General features: G+C 43.1%; 1 protein-coding gene across 5 annotated transcripts in view; it reads right to left on the minus strand.

Moving 5' to 3' along the window:
* Positions 1–17,581, minus strand: part of LOC143335403 (CUB and sushi domain-containing protein 3-like) — a 318,991-nt gene that overhangs the window by 138,896 nt on the left and 162,514 nt on the right. For 4 of the 5 annotated variants that reach the window (XM_076754807.1, XM_076754806.1, XM_076754805.1 and 1 more), the window contains exon 6: positions 14,893–15,100. In XM_076754807.1, coding sequence (XP_076610922.1) covers positions 14,893–15,100 — 208 coding nt within the window. The remainder of the gene's footprint in view (positions 1–14,892; positions 15,101–17,581) is intronic. The other variant, XM_076754808.1, reaches the window with a different exon arrangement.

Here is a 17,581-nt window from a genome sequence, read left to right on the forward strand (position 1 = left end):
GCCGACAACAACGCTGCTCCAGATTACATTACAAGTATCATTATATCATATATCAAAATCCAAGTAAATGTACTAAAAACTTATGACTTGAACTTTCATGTTCAACTACAACTAGGTACACTGGAAAAAAACACTGAAATGAGGAGTGTGCATGTGACCATTTATGTGTGTGTGCGTGTGCAGGACAGAGAGAATATCAAGTGGAGAGTTGCCAGAGGGAGCAAGAGAACATAATTGATTAAATACACTGGACCAAAAGAGCATCTCTTTCTCTCTCCATCTCTCTGTCTACCATCCTCCCATCCATCCTCCGCGCCTCTCCTCCTCCACGGAAATACAAACCCGCTAGTCTCCACCGGCAGTATTGGAATGAGACAGAGGGAGGGGGAGGAAATAAAGAAGCATGAGGTGGAAGGAGGGCGGAAGGAGGCAAAGATCGATGGAGGTACGGGGAGACGTGGGGGGAAGCAGGGAGGGGGTGAGGAAGACACACAGAGTCTGACAGAGGTACACTGGTTCGTTTGTTAACTTGTTAATTATTCATTTTAGCATTTAAGCAGAATGTAATCACGAATCACAGAGGCAGCGCTACTAGAAAGCAGATTTCAGCGCGGGTAATTTATGAATAAAACATAAACAACATTTAACAAAAAGGTCATTTTCTGCCATGTTGGATACATGACAGCAGACATAATCAAATGAAGGGCTGCACATTTTTTCAGAGCTTCCTCCAGGAAATTGTAGCAGTTCACTAATTTGCTGTGATTGTAAATGTTTACAGAGTAGAGAAGTGATAGAAAAATCAGGAGAGGAATGTGCATCCAGCACTGGTTTCATTTCGCATATGCAGCAACACAATTACAAAAATAGCCGTTCAACAGGTTTAAGATGAAGTTTTGCTGCTATGTTATATCTCAGCTCGGTGACAAAGGCTCAGTCTACTGTCCTGTCAGCTGTGTTGTTGTATACGACGACTACACACCTGCAATCTGCAGACTGTGATAGCACCTCTCATACTCTTAACTTCAAATTGCTTGGTAATCACGGCCGTACTCAGTCCTAGAATGTATGAAAATTGTAAACAATCTGTTTACTCTACTGTAGAACAGAGTGTACCAGCGTCACTTGATGTTTTCTGTTATGTAAGCAGCTCCCACAAACTTTTCATTTCACAACCCTATGTCGTTGCTTTGGCTCCAAACTGCTCCGTAAAAATGTATTTCAAATGAATAGCACCTTTCATCATGAGACTTATTTCATCTGCTCTCTGCACAGCCATCAAGGTCTGAAGTTCCTGTGCAGTCCAGCTCTTACGTGAGCCGTCGCACTGTTCACTGTGGATGGTCTTATTTGCTTTAAACCTTCATTGGACGGTGAAGAGACAGACAGGGAATGTGGGGAGAGAGACGGAGGCAAGATATGCAAACGAGGTCCCTGGTGATGTTGCGGTTATGTGACATGTGACCACGTACCAAGGCGTTCCCACTATGGATGTTTTACTCGTTTAATCACATAAATGGCATCTTGCACAGAAAAGACACGTGACACCGGACGATTTGACATGATGGACTGTACATGTGAGGACCCTCTGCCTACTGTGTAATGAATGGCTTTTCCACACACGTGCAGAATCCTTTCATCAGTGGCGATGCGGGTTAGAGAGCTACGAGCCAATGCTAACTTTTGTGTGTCCATGTACTGTGTGTCTGTGTGTCTGCTTGTGTGTGCATGTGTGTGGCTATTCATGAGACAGTGGGGGAATGCTACTTAATCAAGCAATCTGTCTTAATAGCCTCCTCTAATTAAGACAGGAGGGAACTGCCACACACATACATCTACATACACACACGTGCGTGCAGAGGGGGGGGGGTGTGGGGGGGAGAAAATGCTCATTCACACACATGCATGCACACAGAGAAATGAGCACACACACACACACACACACACACTGCAGGAGTGTTGGGCTGAATGAAGTCTAGGTGGAGCTATCATCAATCAGTATACAGAGACAGAGAAGTCCTGTGTGTGCGTATGTGTGTGTATGTGTGTGTGTGCATGCATGCGATTGTTCAGATACACTGTGTACGTATGTGTCCGAGCGTGTTGTTTGTATGTGTGCGTGTGTGTTCGTGCTCGAAGGAGCGTGCCTGCTGTGTCACTCTCCATCAATCTCAAGTGGGCAGAGAGTAATCAGTGTTCACAACAGGACCCTGCTCTGTCTCTCCCTCCCCTCCCTTTATCTCATCTAAATGTCTCTCCTCCTCCTTGCTCGCCTCCTCAAAGAGCAGCAAGGTGGTTTTAAAACCAGCTTGTTGACACGGACAGCTGAGGGCTGTGGACTATACTGGGGGGAAAAAAAAACACTCTGGTGTTGATCATTTATAAATAAAGCAAGAACTGCAGGCGTTACTTTCGAGACCATTAAAATGACAAAATCACTTGTACATTTCTGCAGCTGGCTTTCATAGCTTGTATTAGTCCCCTCTGCTCCACATAAGGGAGTTTTTAATGCAACAGTGTAAAGTGATAGACAACAGTTTGCTTCCAATTTTGGGGCAACAATCTGTGGAAGGCCCTTTGGTCTATGCAGGGTTTTTTGATGTGGAAGAACCAAACCGGCCTGCACAGAGCCCTGATCTCGACCTCATCAAACACCTTATGGATGAACTGGTACGCCTAAAGCCAGCCAGGCCTTATCTCCCAACATCAGTGTGTAACCTCACTAATGCCCTTGTAGCTCAATGGGAGCAAATCCCTGCCGCCATGCTCCAAAAAGCTTGTGAAAAGGCTGAAACCAGAAGAGTGAAGGGCGTAATGGGAGCATAGTAGCGTTCACGAAATGAAAAGATTCAAGTTCGGGGTGGCCATCTCCAAAGGACATCTGAATAAACCAATAAATATCTCAGCCTTGCTTAAAATCATGTGGATGTCCCAGAGCACCGAATGCCACACTTTAATGAGCACAAGGATATAAATTCAGCTTGACAGAACTACTTTAAAGAGTTGATAACAATTTAACTGCTGCATAAATAAAACCTAAACTAAACAATACAGTTTTCCAGACAGAAACAGCCGAGTTTTGTTTATTATAGAGGGAAGGACACTGTGTAAAACATTTTATACCATCTGTTGGGTAATTTATGCTTGTGATGGCAGAGCAAGCAGGTTACAAATCTAGCAAGCTACTTCTACTTCTTGATGCGGAGGAAAACACAGCCAAACACTCAGATACTGCATTACATCTGAGGAAAGAATACTGGCTTTGGCTCGTTCCACTACAGAGAGACAAACCAGGTATTTGAGTGTCTGCCTACTTTTCTAAGGCTGAATAAATTGTGATTTTATGTTGTTAGATTAAAATGAAAATGCATATTTTAAATCAGAGGTGTGTTTAAATACATCGTGTTTTGGTAACTGTTGTCATCATTTGCTCTGTCTAACATAAGAAAATGCAGCCCCCATGCCTTTTCAGACTGATTGTCTTTCTCTGACTACAAAAGCAAGAACTGGTGATGAAGCCAGTGAATACCACATAATAGAGTTTACAGCCATTACTTCCCTAAATTCGCCCCCCTTCTCTCCTCCCGTCTCCTTTCCCTCTTGTCTCCTGCCTCTGTCCGTCCTCATGTCTTCCTCCTCTCTTACTCTCTCTCTCCAGGATTTTCTCTGTTCACTCCTTTCTTTTAGCTCAGCCTCTACCCAGAAGCCATTGCAATTCTGGGCGGCTCCCTGCCTCTTCTCAAACTCTCCTTCCTGTGTATGCGCGTGTGCTTGCGTGTGTGTGTGTGTGTGTGTGTGTGTGTGTGTGTGTGCGTGCGTGCGTGCGTGCGTGCGTGCGTGCGTGCGTGCGTGCGTGCGTGTGTGTGTGTGTGTGTGTGTAGCCTGCGGGACAGCACAGTAATCAGAGCAGAGACAGAGAATGGGAGAGAAGGGGGAGAGAAGGGGGACAGAGACAAGGAGAGGGAGCTGGTGTTATTATTATTACATTACATTATATTATAATTTCAGCAGCCGAGCTACTGACTATTCAATACACTACACTTTCCAAGCGCACACACACACAATGACATACCCAAAAACACACATAACCAAACACAGACATAAAACACACACACACACACACACACACACACACAGGCTGGGTGTAGTATAGGGAATGACAATGACAACGTATTTATGATGGGAGAATTCATTTGCTGTGGACCAGCCCAATTACATATTGTGCTCCAGTGGTGCTCAACCTCTGGCCCGGTCCCTCAGGTTTGGCTTAGCAACACCTGGAAAGGTTATCTGCTGTGGGAATGGTAAATATCAAATTTCGCTGCCCAGCAACAGCGACCTGCAAAAACACTGCTGCGGAAGTGATGACATGTGTTCGCTGTAATTAATGTCTGACAGCGTTTTCTCCATGAAAACAACATTTCATAGCCCTTGGAGTCAACGCAGCGACGCTTTTCTTCTGCAGTGGTCATCCAAAATGTGCCGTTCAGAGCGGGCTCACGAGGGATTTCGAGGAAAAATCGCATTCAACTTGACATAGCAAACATGAGATAATCAGCTGGCTGCTGCTATTGCTAACAGTTAGCTACTTGGGAGCAGGCTAGAGAGCGAGTTGTACCCAGTTTGGGGGTGTAACAGTGAATAGGGGTCCCTTCATGAAGACAGAGACTCCTTCCTTTTTAGTTCAGATGATTAAAAAAAGTCAGGTGTGATGTTTAAAGAAATGCCTTTCTATGACTCAGCAGACTCCATTGAGTGCAATTTTAATATTTCAGTGTTACAGACCTTCACCAAAACATAAAAAGTAATGGAACATCTGCCATTTTTGTTTTTTTACCCTGAGAAACGCGTTTTGCAGTCTCTGTCAGCCACGGGCAATTGTTTGGATGACAGTTGAAAAATACAAAGATCAAATGCGTACGAGATAATCGAGACTCAGCTCTGTCATGGTGCTCTGTGTAATTAAGTGCAAAAGTTGAAGATGCCTCAAAGCCCTGGAGTGGAAGTGACCTATTTTGGGTTTTTTATCCTGAGTGAATGTGTATAACGTGACTTTGTTTGCATAAACACCATAATCTAATTATCATACACTAATCTAATTATAAACCTTACTTTGATTCTAAGAGTAATTCGATTAAGATGTTTACTTGCGTAGCAGAGGAGGATTTATCTTAATATACCCATCTTAATGCAATCTTGCATAGTGTGTGTTGATTGAATTCATTGTCATGTGCCTTTTCCCTTATAGGCAACAGCAGCGGTCGAATCACAAACCACCACCACCACCCCCTCCGCCTTTTTCGGCGTGTAACAACTCCACAGCACGTCCAGATTTGAGACGTTAACGCCAGCTGTGAGAAAGACAGTGGCTCTAAAAATGGACTCTTTCATATAGTGGGCAAGCTGCACAGCCTGGGAGAACTCAGATGGACGGGCTTGTTCGGCATATGGCGTTTACATCTCTGAGCAACCTTCCTATAGTGCTCATTTCACAGTTCCTCACACGTTTTAATCCTATAGCCAACACTCTCTGTACGACCCAAGTCAAAGCATCGGTGGATTAAGTTGTTTACACAGCTTTAAATCTAACTGCAGTATTCTCATGATCGCGTTTAGCTTCATGCACACACTGTCAGATAAAGTTTCTATGAGCTTGTCTGTCTCAGTCTGTCCTTCTCTGCCTTTCTCAACTCCCTCTCAGTGTCTGTCTCTGTCTTTCTACAACCTCTTTCCTCACCCATGAGTCCCCCTGATGGTTTTCTCTTCCTGTGCCCCCCCCCCCCCATTCCTTTTATCCTTCTTTCCACCTCTCTTCTCCTGTCAACTCTCATCTCGCCCCCCCCTTGTCTCTAATTCTGCACCTCTGCTTTAGTCTCCTCCCAACTCCACCTTCTTACCTCTCATCTCCACTTCTTCTCTCCTGGCTCCTCTTGTCACCCCAATTGCCCTTTCTGCTCCCCTTGTCTACCCACTCCTCTCTTGTCTGCTGTCTCTTTGCCTCTCTTGTCTTCTTCTGCGTGACCTGACACTGCCTCCCTAAAACACCATGACACCTCTCTCGCTGTCCTCTCAGTTTGCCTTCCCTCTCTCCTCTCTTCTCCTCTCTGGATCCCACAAATAAGTGGGTGGGCTCCCAAACGATTTTAGTAATTTCTTTCAAAGGCCATCAAAGGTGTAGGTTAATATTGGGGTAAATTTGCTTAGACATGCCCAGACAATGGATCTGTAGACCTAAATTATGCTTTGGGCCACCAGAAATTGGATTTAAAAATTGATGCCCCCAGAGAAACAGTGTGAAGGTCACTGGTGTAACCTATAAACCCCAATGTTGCAAATAGATGCAGAGGAAAATAGTCTGCATTGCGAACTTGTTTAGAAGCTCTCAGCGAGAGTCATTTGGCCTATGCACGTGTCTACTAATGGATTCTCTGGAGTCCTCCCTGACGCTGAAATGAGTGGTTGATGTGATTCGCAGCAGTTCATTTTCAAAAACAAGCAGGAACAAACAGAAAGCAACAACAACAACAGGAAAAAAAACTCTGTGTGTCTGAGGTGTTATCTTATTCGACTGTGATGAAGACAGCCACTTAATTCTGATGCAACAACGCCGGCTAAACATTGCCAGCGCACTGCAGTGGAAATTACAGCCGCATTTAACAATGTTTATCTGACTCAATAAACCTGGAAAATGAGAGGAACATCAGAAAACATCATCAAACCTTTGAAGCCAGTTGTAGTTTCTATGTTTTACTGACGAATCTGTGTTTGCAACCTACAAACATACTTGACTGGGGATTAGCTTTTCTTAAAGAGCAGCTTAGGTTAAAAGCAGTATTTTGCTGCCATCTCTGACGCTTAGAAATGCTGAAATGACACCAGTGTCCATCAGCAGGAGTAAACAGGTGTGCTTCCATCAGTTACTGGTCCTGATATGCAGCTGTCATGCAGGAAATGACTTTCATGAGAGCTAAATTTGCAGCCTTGCTATTTGTAGTGAAATGCTCAAAGTCACTGCTGCACAGTGGAATTTTCCTCCAAATAAAGTTCTGCTTACATTCAGTTCTTTCTCATCACCATCAAAGTCCAACTTTTTTGAGAAACGTGAAACCTGTATTGCTTAAATCCATGTTTGCAAGCCTGCTGTTCCTGCATTTCGCCAGCACATGGTCACTTTCTCAGTGCATTATCGTGACCCACTCATCCAAACATTGCCCCATAGTGCTGCAAGTGGTCAAGAACTCCACAGATTACAATTAAAGCCTACAAAGAAAAGCTCTGACTGGTTTCATGTTTCTCCAAACAGGGTCAGTCAAACTGCTGTTTATACTGTATTTGAAAAAATCTGATATGTGTGTCTGTGTGTGTGTGTGTGCGTGTGTGTGTGTGAAACAGAAAAAGGGGTGTGTGTTTGTGTTCAAGGTCAACGTTCCATTTCCTATTAGGGATGGTGCTGCTATCCCAGCATCCTCTCTGCCAGCAGCATTGATTAGCACTCGGCAAGCATAACATCACGCACACATCCACACACACACACACACACACACACACACACACACACACACACACACACACAAACTGTGTGTGTCGCTTCCACGCAGCTCTTTTCACATCCCTCAAACAAATGTTAAGAGCCAGAAAATGCCTCACTAGTCAGATTCCTCATGCAGACTCACACACAAACGTGATCTGTTATGATATTTGTATAGACTGAGAACAGACACAGACACACCAGCACAACGCTGAGCCAAGCAAAAGGACAGAGCAATTTCAACCGTACACAGAATGAGTAAATTTTGATTGATGATGTTGGAGAAATTGGGTTTGTATCTCTGGGACTAACCTGCACTCATACCAATCACACAGTACTTAGCTGTTTTTCTCCATCAAATCAAACCAAATCAGCAGGTTGGCCATACCTGCTACAATGGAGCCGGTAGACAGTCAAAGCTTCTTTTTTTTTATTTGGTGAAAACAAACAAGCACACAAACAAACAAAAAACATCATGGTGCAGAAAAAACCTCAAACTAAACCCAATAAAAAGCAGTAAGCCATGCAGTGCCTGCCTGCCATACCTACACTGTACCTGCACTGTAGATTTAAGGCATTAAAGACAAATCAGGCTTCATTCAAAACATGTCTGTGGATGGACCAAGGATGTGCAGAGCTTTAATATATTAAAACATACTTACAAATGCTGTAGAGACTACTTCAACTAACACCCATGTGGTCTAGAGGGTATCAAGCTATTTAGATGGTCCGATTTGCTCAGGACTGTAGGAGATTCTTCACATTGCTATACTGCATTGCTGAGTGTATGCTGTGTGTGTGTTTGTGTTTCATGTGTTGCTGTACAGTATGAAATGTCATGGTGTTAATCATAGGATTCACTATGCTGTTGAAGTGGGGTAGGAGGGTTGAGTGTGGGAGGGAGGATTAAATCTTGCCAAACTCTGACTGAAACAGATGCTGTTACGTGCCCTTGGCACATGGTGTTAGCCGCTGAAACACCAAGCTGACTGAGATGACCCCGGACACTTACAGCTTCTATAACTGTCAGTGATTAATATGTACGTGTTGACATGCAGTATTCGTCCCTGCTTTCATGTACATAAACTGTATCTGAATTGCAGAATGAATGTATTATATATAGAATTAACAAGTCTGCTAAACAGACTTGCGTACAGTGATGTAACTCCAGGCACTTGACGACATGGCTTCGACACAAGGTATGAAACCTGACAAAGTTCATTTTTAGAGCCTCTAAAAAACAAACACTTGACAAGCAAGAGATTGGTAGACGACAGACTTTGAATAGCCCTGTCCGCCATTACCACGAATTTGGTGACGGGCTGTCAAGTCGGTGCACCTAAGAGCTAAACAGCATGCAAAACTCTGGAGTCACGTAAGGAGAGACTGGCAAGACTGAGGGAGAAAGAGACAGACAGACAGACAGACAGACTGGTAGATAGATAGATGGATAGATAGATGAGTGAAAGTGAAGCGAGGAGAGAGTGATCATTCTATTTAAGATGCTCTACTTGGTTTCAAGGGCAGCTGATTCTGAAACAACAAAATATAAAACTTGTGTGTGTTTTTGGTGTGTGTGTGTGTGTGTGTGTGTGTGTGTGCGTGCACACGTCTGCATGTGTATTAGTGTGCATAGTGTTAGGCTAGGATTACAGGCACTTAGCTCACAGCGATATACTACTCTCATAGGCACGAGCACACCTCTCCGCATACTGATTAGACACAAGAAGGGAGGGAGAGTCTGAGTGTGCATGTTTATGAATGTGTGTCTGTAAAGAGTGACAGTGTTTGTATCTGTGTGTGTGTGTGTGTGTGTGTGTGTGTGTGTGTGTGTGTGTGTGTGTGTGTGTGAGTTTGTGTGTTAACATGGATGTGGGCCACATCCATGTGTGCTGGTGTGTCTGAGTCTGCTGTTGTCGGGCCTGCAGCAACTGATAAACACATAACAAATTCTCCCATGTTAGCAAATCAGCCATTAGCTTTCTCTGCCAATTGCCATTGGAAATTAGCATTTTCGCTATTAGTTTCTTTCACAAATTGTTAATGGAAATTAGTATATCAGCACTCAGCGTCGTGAGGCAGTTGCTGCGAAATCAGGCAGCATGTCGTTGTTTTGACAAAGACTCGTCTACAACAAAAGGGTCACTGGTTTAAATCCAGTGCAGCTTTTTGTTTTCATACACAAAACATGCTTTGTCTAGACAAAGAGTGACACATGTAAAGCTACCTTTTGTTCATTTTCAGCCAGTTAAGACATGTACAAATACTTCCATTATATTACCAAGAAGGTTAATTGATAGTTGGATACTGGAGCATTCTCGTGTTTGAACTTCCCATGAAAGCGAGCATCCTTTGAATTCAGATTGTCTGGGTGTTTATTGCGCCCGCAATGAATAAAGATCTCATTTGCATGCTTTCACATAGACTATAGTGCAGCCTGGAAATTATGTTATGAGTCTCGGGACTTCTCAGGGACACTCTCATTAGCCAAGTCATCCTCCAGTGCATCCCTTAGTTGGCAGGTAATCTTCCAAATATTTATCTGTCCTCCATTTCTTCCATTTTGGATCTGTGATTTGGTTGTTAAATAAAAAAAATGACTGCGCACATCAAGAGCATAAAATGGAAACACCCCGGTAAGGTACATCATACTCAAGTATATATACTTATACTTGAGTAAATATACTTAGTTACTATCCAACATGGAGAAGGGATGGCATGTATTTGAAAACAGCAGATGCAGAGCAGTGAGAATACACTTAAGAGCCTCATCAAATAGCTGGAAAACACAAGAAACTGTTGTCACGACTGCCGAACAAGCCGCAGAGAGAGCAACAGTCTGGCGTTTTTATTGTTTCTTGTTTTGTGTACAGCACCTGACCAGCATTTTCAATGCGCACACGCTACCTCAAACAGGCCTTGGGAACACACCGAAGGAACAGACGACTGACAGCCGATCCCTGCCTGTCCAAACAGAAACAGCTGGGCCAGATTCACCGCCTGCTAAGTGCTAACAGCGCTAACGGCGTTCAGCCAGGTTTAAATCTCTTCAAAAGAATGATCCCTACCTCGCATATTAAAGGTTACAATGCGCTTCACACTCCTCTCTGATAAGAGCAACTTCTTTGGTAACAAGGTAAGAAACTCCCAACAGATTACACAGAAATCTCGTACTGCTGATACGGCTGATATAGACCACAAAGTTCCAATTTAAAGTATTAGTATGCAACCTCCTCAACTGTTTAATGTCATTTCAGTGTGTCTCTTCTGTCCATAATCATCATCATTTCGATAAGACAGGTAAATAAAGGTTGTTTACAGAGAAGGGGGGATAAAAACAGTATTGTTTACAGAGTGACTTTTTGCCAATATCAAGCTTCAGGAGTTTTCATGGGAACAAAGCGGACAAATATCACCTGATGCTGTGCTTACACACAAAGAGAACAGACGTTGCACAACAAAGCTGCACACATGCGCGCTTAATTATGCAAACAAGCACAGATACTTAAACACAGATAAAGGCACAGGTGGATGGAAGTATCTGTGCATTGAACCCATCATTACAATAAATCTTATTTAATTTCCAACAATTTCACCTCCAGAGCTGTGAAAGCGAAACCCCGCCCCATCTCATCCACTGAAAACTGAAAAAAGTTGAAAAATCCTCACATTCAAGAAGCTTTTACTGGAAAATATTTGGCATTTTTCCCTGATAAATGCATTACATGACTATCCAGTATCAAAAATGCCATTGACTATTTTCATTTAAGCTCTCTCTCCATACCATGCTGTGTGAACATGCATAAACAGAAGGCAAACGTGGATTATCATCAGTATCCACTTACATCCCGCCAGCAGCGAGTAACATGTTTTTTTCCCCTGGAACAGACTGAATTCTTTAAGCCATGGAATCAATGCGTGCCCTCAAAGATCTCGGTCCATGCTAACTCAATACGTCACAGAGTCCCTACTGATTTTCCAGCACGCATTCACAAACCACGCTGACACATATGTGCGGAAAATATACCATTCAGCCTCATTCCAGAGGTGCTGTACTGTGTGGAAATGTGCTGTGGGCTTTGTAGCTCACTGGAGTAAATGAACATCACTGCCATTCCTGGATATGATGCATGTTTTCTGGTGTGGGGGTATTCAATTGAAAAACAGAAGAGCGCATCCATGAGGGGACACACCTGGGTAGGTGACAAAAGGTAGTGCAGGGTCTAGTGCTGCGTGGTTCAGGATGAAAGAATCCACGGGATCAGGCTGTTTACGCCAAATTCTGACCCCGTTATCAGGATGCCTCAAAAGAAACTGGATATTTCAACTGGAACATTTGTGCACTCCTCAGGGGTTCAGTTCCGCCAACTTTATTAAGTGTTGTTTCATCTTCCTGTCTGACAGGAGCGGAGCCATGGATTGACTTTTGCAATGCCGCACCTCCACTGCGAAGAGTTGTTCTGTCTGCAGTGTCCCTCCGAGCTTTGCATCATCTTAAACAAGTCTTTTCATGGCTTTCTCTGACATCTTTGATGAACAAGACACTCTTACCCACAGGAGTGCTTTGTTTTCCTCTCAGGTGGGAAGCCATTAAAGTCACTGAAGTGTCTTGTGCATTCTAAAATTTACCTCTATAATTGTGTGTGTCTCGCTGAAAGGAACGAGCTGTGAGTGCTTACTTAAACATGGATAAAAAGGTTGATTCAGAATGTTTGTTGATGTGTTCCTGTCATGACACGGCCCCTTTTAAACCTGAAGTGCTCCTGTGTATTTTTTTTTTTTTTTCTGAAATACAAAACCTATAAATGTATTTATTTGTACATTTACCACGCTGTGCAGTGGTTCGACTCATAAAGTTGTTAGAAAATAATGAGCCAGAAGAAACCTCTGACGTTTAATTAAGGTCAGTTCAGCATCTGAAGTTATTCACAACATCGGGCTAAGTTGGTAGAAGTTTCGCTCCAGGCCGTACCTCTGAATGTCACTGCTCTCCTCGCAGCACAAAACCACAACCAATATATCAGCCTGGCCGCTGGAAAAGACCCGTGGTATGAGAAACATCAACACACAGACCTCAGTGTGCTCTTTGAGACTCCAGAGTTAATTCAGCAAGTAAATAACTACACAGCAATACATTAGACAAGCCAGGACACCAGTCAGACTAAATCACACACGACCAGTCACCACCACATTATCCCCCAAAGGCCAACAATCTCACTCTGAGCAATAAATTTTGGTCGTAAATACTCCTAAGAAGGTGATTTTTCACAGCAGTAAGGTTTTGTGTTTGCCCCCAGTTCAAAATGAAAGCTTGACACAAATTATCTGAACGGCCTGCTCATAGACGATGTCTGGACCTACTACGTGCAGAAGTGCATCTTCAGGCTGAGATTAAGTGAAATAAAGAAATTAAAATCAATCATTAGAATTATTTCATCCTTGCTCCATCCCAAACAGACTGGAAGATGAGTCCTTCTCCCCTCAGCGTTCTCACTGCAGTCAAACCAAAGCAATAAATAATGCTATAGGAGTGTTTACCTCTGTGGATATGTGGCCGTACAAGCCTAAAGAACACAGGCGCATACGGTCAAAGCGCTTGAGCTCTGCTCTAATGAGCCTTCATGTTTGTACTCAGTCTATTGTGTCTGTTTTCCAGGAATTATCAACAGTCGTATGACGGAGCATTGCTGACATTTGTCCTATTAAAGTTCAAGCCCCAAAGGGCAAAGCCCTATTGTGCCTGTGCTGGTTTATTATTGTTATAATTATTATCATTATTTTTCTGCCACAACGGCTCAAATCGCAATGAGCCGGAATGAGCTCCCAAACACACAACTCAGCCCAATAACTGGAAATGATGTGACTGTGCTTCCCAAGAAATATGAGCCCGGTCGGCCAGATGGTGGCACTGCCGTTAGACTTTGACTGTATCGACGCCAAAACGGGTGCAGCAGAGCGGGACTGAGGTACGAATCTGAAGAAATGCTGCAGGTAAATAAACTGCATTTATATTATGTTTTTCTAGTCTCAAAAAGCACTCCAAGCACTTCAGAATTCACCCATTCACACATACATTCATAAGCCGGTGGCAGAGGCTACCATGCAAGGTGACACCTGCTCATCAGGAGAGATTCACACACAGTCACACACCTCACACACACACACGCAGGGGCCAGGGATCAAACCACTGACCTTCTGATTCACTTAACCTCCTGAGCTACAGCCGCCTCAAATTAGTGAAACGCACATACACACAAACACACACGCACACACACGGGTACACATTAATAAGCAGGATGGTGTGCACTTGTATAGACATGGCAAAACTTTCCTAAAAGCAGTTGCCCGGCCATTATTACTTCCAAATCAATGACACGCTAATATCCCTGACCATGATTAGATTCAAATTGGTTACAGCAACAGCAATGGTTGATCAATACCCTAATTTGCCCACGATCAATGAGCAGCCAGAGCAATAAAGTATTGTTATGAGTGACCCATCTGAAAACACATAAGAAAATAATAGAAAAACATGCAAACTAGTTAATTCATCTGTAAAAGATGAGGCCCATGCACACACACACACACACACACACACACACACACACACACACACACACACAACATACTTTAAGATTTTATTTATTTTTTCCATGAAAAAAATTGCTGTACTTCAAGAACAAGAGATAAAAACTGTGCTTTATATCTGTAATAACGTTTTCATTTTATTACCTGTTCTTACTTGAGTTCTAACTTCTTTTTATTACCCGTTCTAACTTTTTTATTATTGTACTCCAAGTGTGGTTAAATTGTTCCATAAACTCAGCCGTTACGTGACTCCACCGTCTTTTGCGGAAATGCCAGGTCAGAAATGTCAACTGGATCCTTTCCTTTTTTCAAAGTACGGATTCTGACCAGAATAACACGTCACAACCACCTGAAGCACAGTGGCTCTTTATTGTGTTGGGTTCTATGGTTTGTTTGGGTATGTCAACCTGTGCCTGCATTCATGAGATTATGGATTTTCACACGAGGTCTTTTCAATCATTAGGCCACTGGGTCTAAACCTTAACACCCACCCCTGGGTTTGTTTGTATGACATATACATAATTTTCATTTTCACCATCGGGCTAATTACACCTGGAAAAACATCCGACAGCCTCCTGCAATTTAAATCTGAACCATGACTCATCCATCCACTTCAATTCAGAAATGAATCTGAAACATAAAATATTGACTCTGACAGAGATAAACGGATGCTTCTGCCACGTCCACGTAATCAAATTCCTCAGCGACACAATGACTGCGGCACACACGCACACACGTATGAATGCATGAATAAATTAATGAGTGAGGTGACTCACCAAATGGTTGGTGGTTCAGATCCCTCCACTTCCAGGTAATCATACTTCTCCTCTGTCTGGAAGTCTGTAAAGATGACAGAGATGGTGTCTCCAGGTTCGGCCAATAGGATCCAAGTACAGTCGGCCTGGTTACCATAGTTGCCGGGGTAACCGGGACTGGTCACCACCCCACTGCCGCCCCTCACAGTGCCCCCACATGTGTCCTCAGCTGTCAATCAAATCAGAGTGACAAATAGAAAACCTGGGTTAGGGAGAGGAGGAGGGACTGAGGGGCGGACTTTATTTTTTTAAGTCAATTTCTTGCTTTTTGGATAAACTTTTGAGGTTTTTTTTTAATAGGGGGGTCAATTATCAAATGAATGAATTCAGTTTAGAGATCAGATTGGATTCCCAGCAGACCTAGCATCACTAATTCTCCAACCACTCAAGTATATTACAGGTCAGCCAGCCCCACTCCCCACCTCTCTCCCTCTATGAGGTGATTTTTCTTAGTTACCTTAATTTTAGTATATTACAGGTCTTTGCTCTCAACTCCTAGTGTTATTTTGTGGCTTGAATGTTAGAGATGGATGACTTTCTCATGGCACATAAACTGTCAAGTCATATTAGCAAACCATATTGTGAAAATATGGAGCTCTTACATCACACTTCGGATATTAACTAGCTTCGAAGAATAGCATATACATGGTTATGTAACATGTAACAGCCTTTATTTTGTGGAATATCAGCTCTCTGCCACTGAGCCGGTAGATTTTGGCCAATGATGCTGTTTTCTTTTAGCCAGTTAGAATCAGGGGTGGGGTTTAGGGGTCAGGCTGCAGTTCCTGTCACACTCAGAGCTGCTGTCCTCTCCTCCATTAACAAGGTATGTTTTCCCTTTCTCCAATCACGGAGCTCCGCTCTCATCTCCTCCAATCACCACCAAGGAACTTTCGATTCAACTCTTTCCCAATTGGCTGATTTGGTGTCAGTCTATCAATTAATGCTCAATTAGTTTGGAAACATATAGACCAGATGTGATGATAGATTTGCCTGATTTTCTCTAACTGATCACATCTGATTGATAGCATTATTCATAATTGATAGTAGTACTGATTACTGTATAACAGATAAAGACACATGGATTGCGCTGTGCACATGGCATAAATTATACACATATAATTTATACAGATACACTCACGGAAAAAACATACTACATTGGACCTTGTTGTGTCACTGGGACATTGGTTGTATGGCAAGTTGTTTGAGAGGACTGTGCTCAGTTCACTTTGTCAAAATAATGTGAGAACGGCTGAATTTTACAGCCAATCTTTCGAAATGTATTCATCCAAAGCAAACTGAGCCCAGCCGTGTATCCACTGCCCCAGTGATGAAAGATACAATGTTGAACCTTTTTTTCTGAGAGCGTACAAGTCCAACTGTAAACATGGTATAAATTATACCTGTATAATTTATAGCTTTACATAAAAGAGGCAATACTGTATGTAACACACTCTTACAGCAGACGTGCATTTTCCGACACACCAGTGAGTGCAATTTGGGATGACACGTGATTTATGTTACTCTAAGACAGGTCACATGTTGATCCCATCAGCATTTAGAGAGGACAGAGAAACGCCACATGCGTGTTGTCCTCAAACTGCACTCACTGATAAGCTGAAAAAGACACATCCTTTATAAGAGCGTAGACAGGTGCTGTCAGGTATACATGCACGTCCTTAGGGCTCATCCGGGCGGTGCTGCCTTGGGGGATGCATGTACAGATGACAGAGATAAGGTAGGGACCAAGCCAGACTCCACCCACAGGAGGGGTAAACAGAATAACTGTGGTCCAAGACTAACATCGAGCAACAGACGATAACCAATAGGAATGAATAAAAACATCAGGAAAAGATATTAGAAATCGGACGGAACAGAGAGCACTGAGTAGAGACAGGAAATACACAGAGGATAACAGGGGAACATAAATAGATAGGAACAAACAGAGACAAACAGAACTAGAGTGAAAGAAAAAATATAGAAAGTGGACTGAAATAGAGGGTTGGTACGAACCGTACCAGATAGGAAACGAGAAACAGGGTGAAACAAAATAAGTAGTTTTAAATTAATTCAAGATAGACTGAGCCTTTTTCAATAGATCACAGAGTGGAATTCGGAACAATACACGCTTTTAAATTGTATTTGTCTTATTTGGGAATCAGACGTGGTGACAAAACGTGCATCGTCCCAAATTACAGGCGCTGATGTATTGAAAATGAAGAACAGAAAGGCATTATTTATTCATCAGAAATTCACTCATTCAAACAGATTCATACAGGCCACTGAGTCAGACAGACAGACAGACAGACAGACAGACAGACAGGCAGGCAGACAGACAGACAGACAGACAGACAGACAGACAGACAGACAGACAGGCAGACAGACAGACAGACAGACAGACAGGCAGGCAGGGCAGGCACTGACAGACAGACCATTCATTTATCCAGATAGACAGTCAATCCACAGCCAGACAGTTGAGGAGATTTGTGTAAATGACCCAACACCCCAAACCAAGACCTGCTGAGACCCCATCACATTTGCAGGAGAGCAATGATGCGGCAGTGTCTGTGTGTGTGTGTGTGTGTGTGTGTGTGTGTGTATGTGTGTGTGTGTGTGTGTGTTTGAGTGTCTTCACTGTGGGAGAGAGTGC

This window comes from Chaetodon auriga, chromosome 17, assembly GCF_051107435.1.
Source record: "Chaetodon auriga isolate fChaAug3 chromosome 17, fChaAug3.hap1, whole genome shotgun sequence".
Classification (NCBI taxonomy): domain Eukaryota; kingdom Metazoa; phylum Chordata; class Actinopteri; order Chaetodontiformes; family Chaetodontidae; genus Chaetodon; species Chaetodon auriga.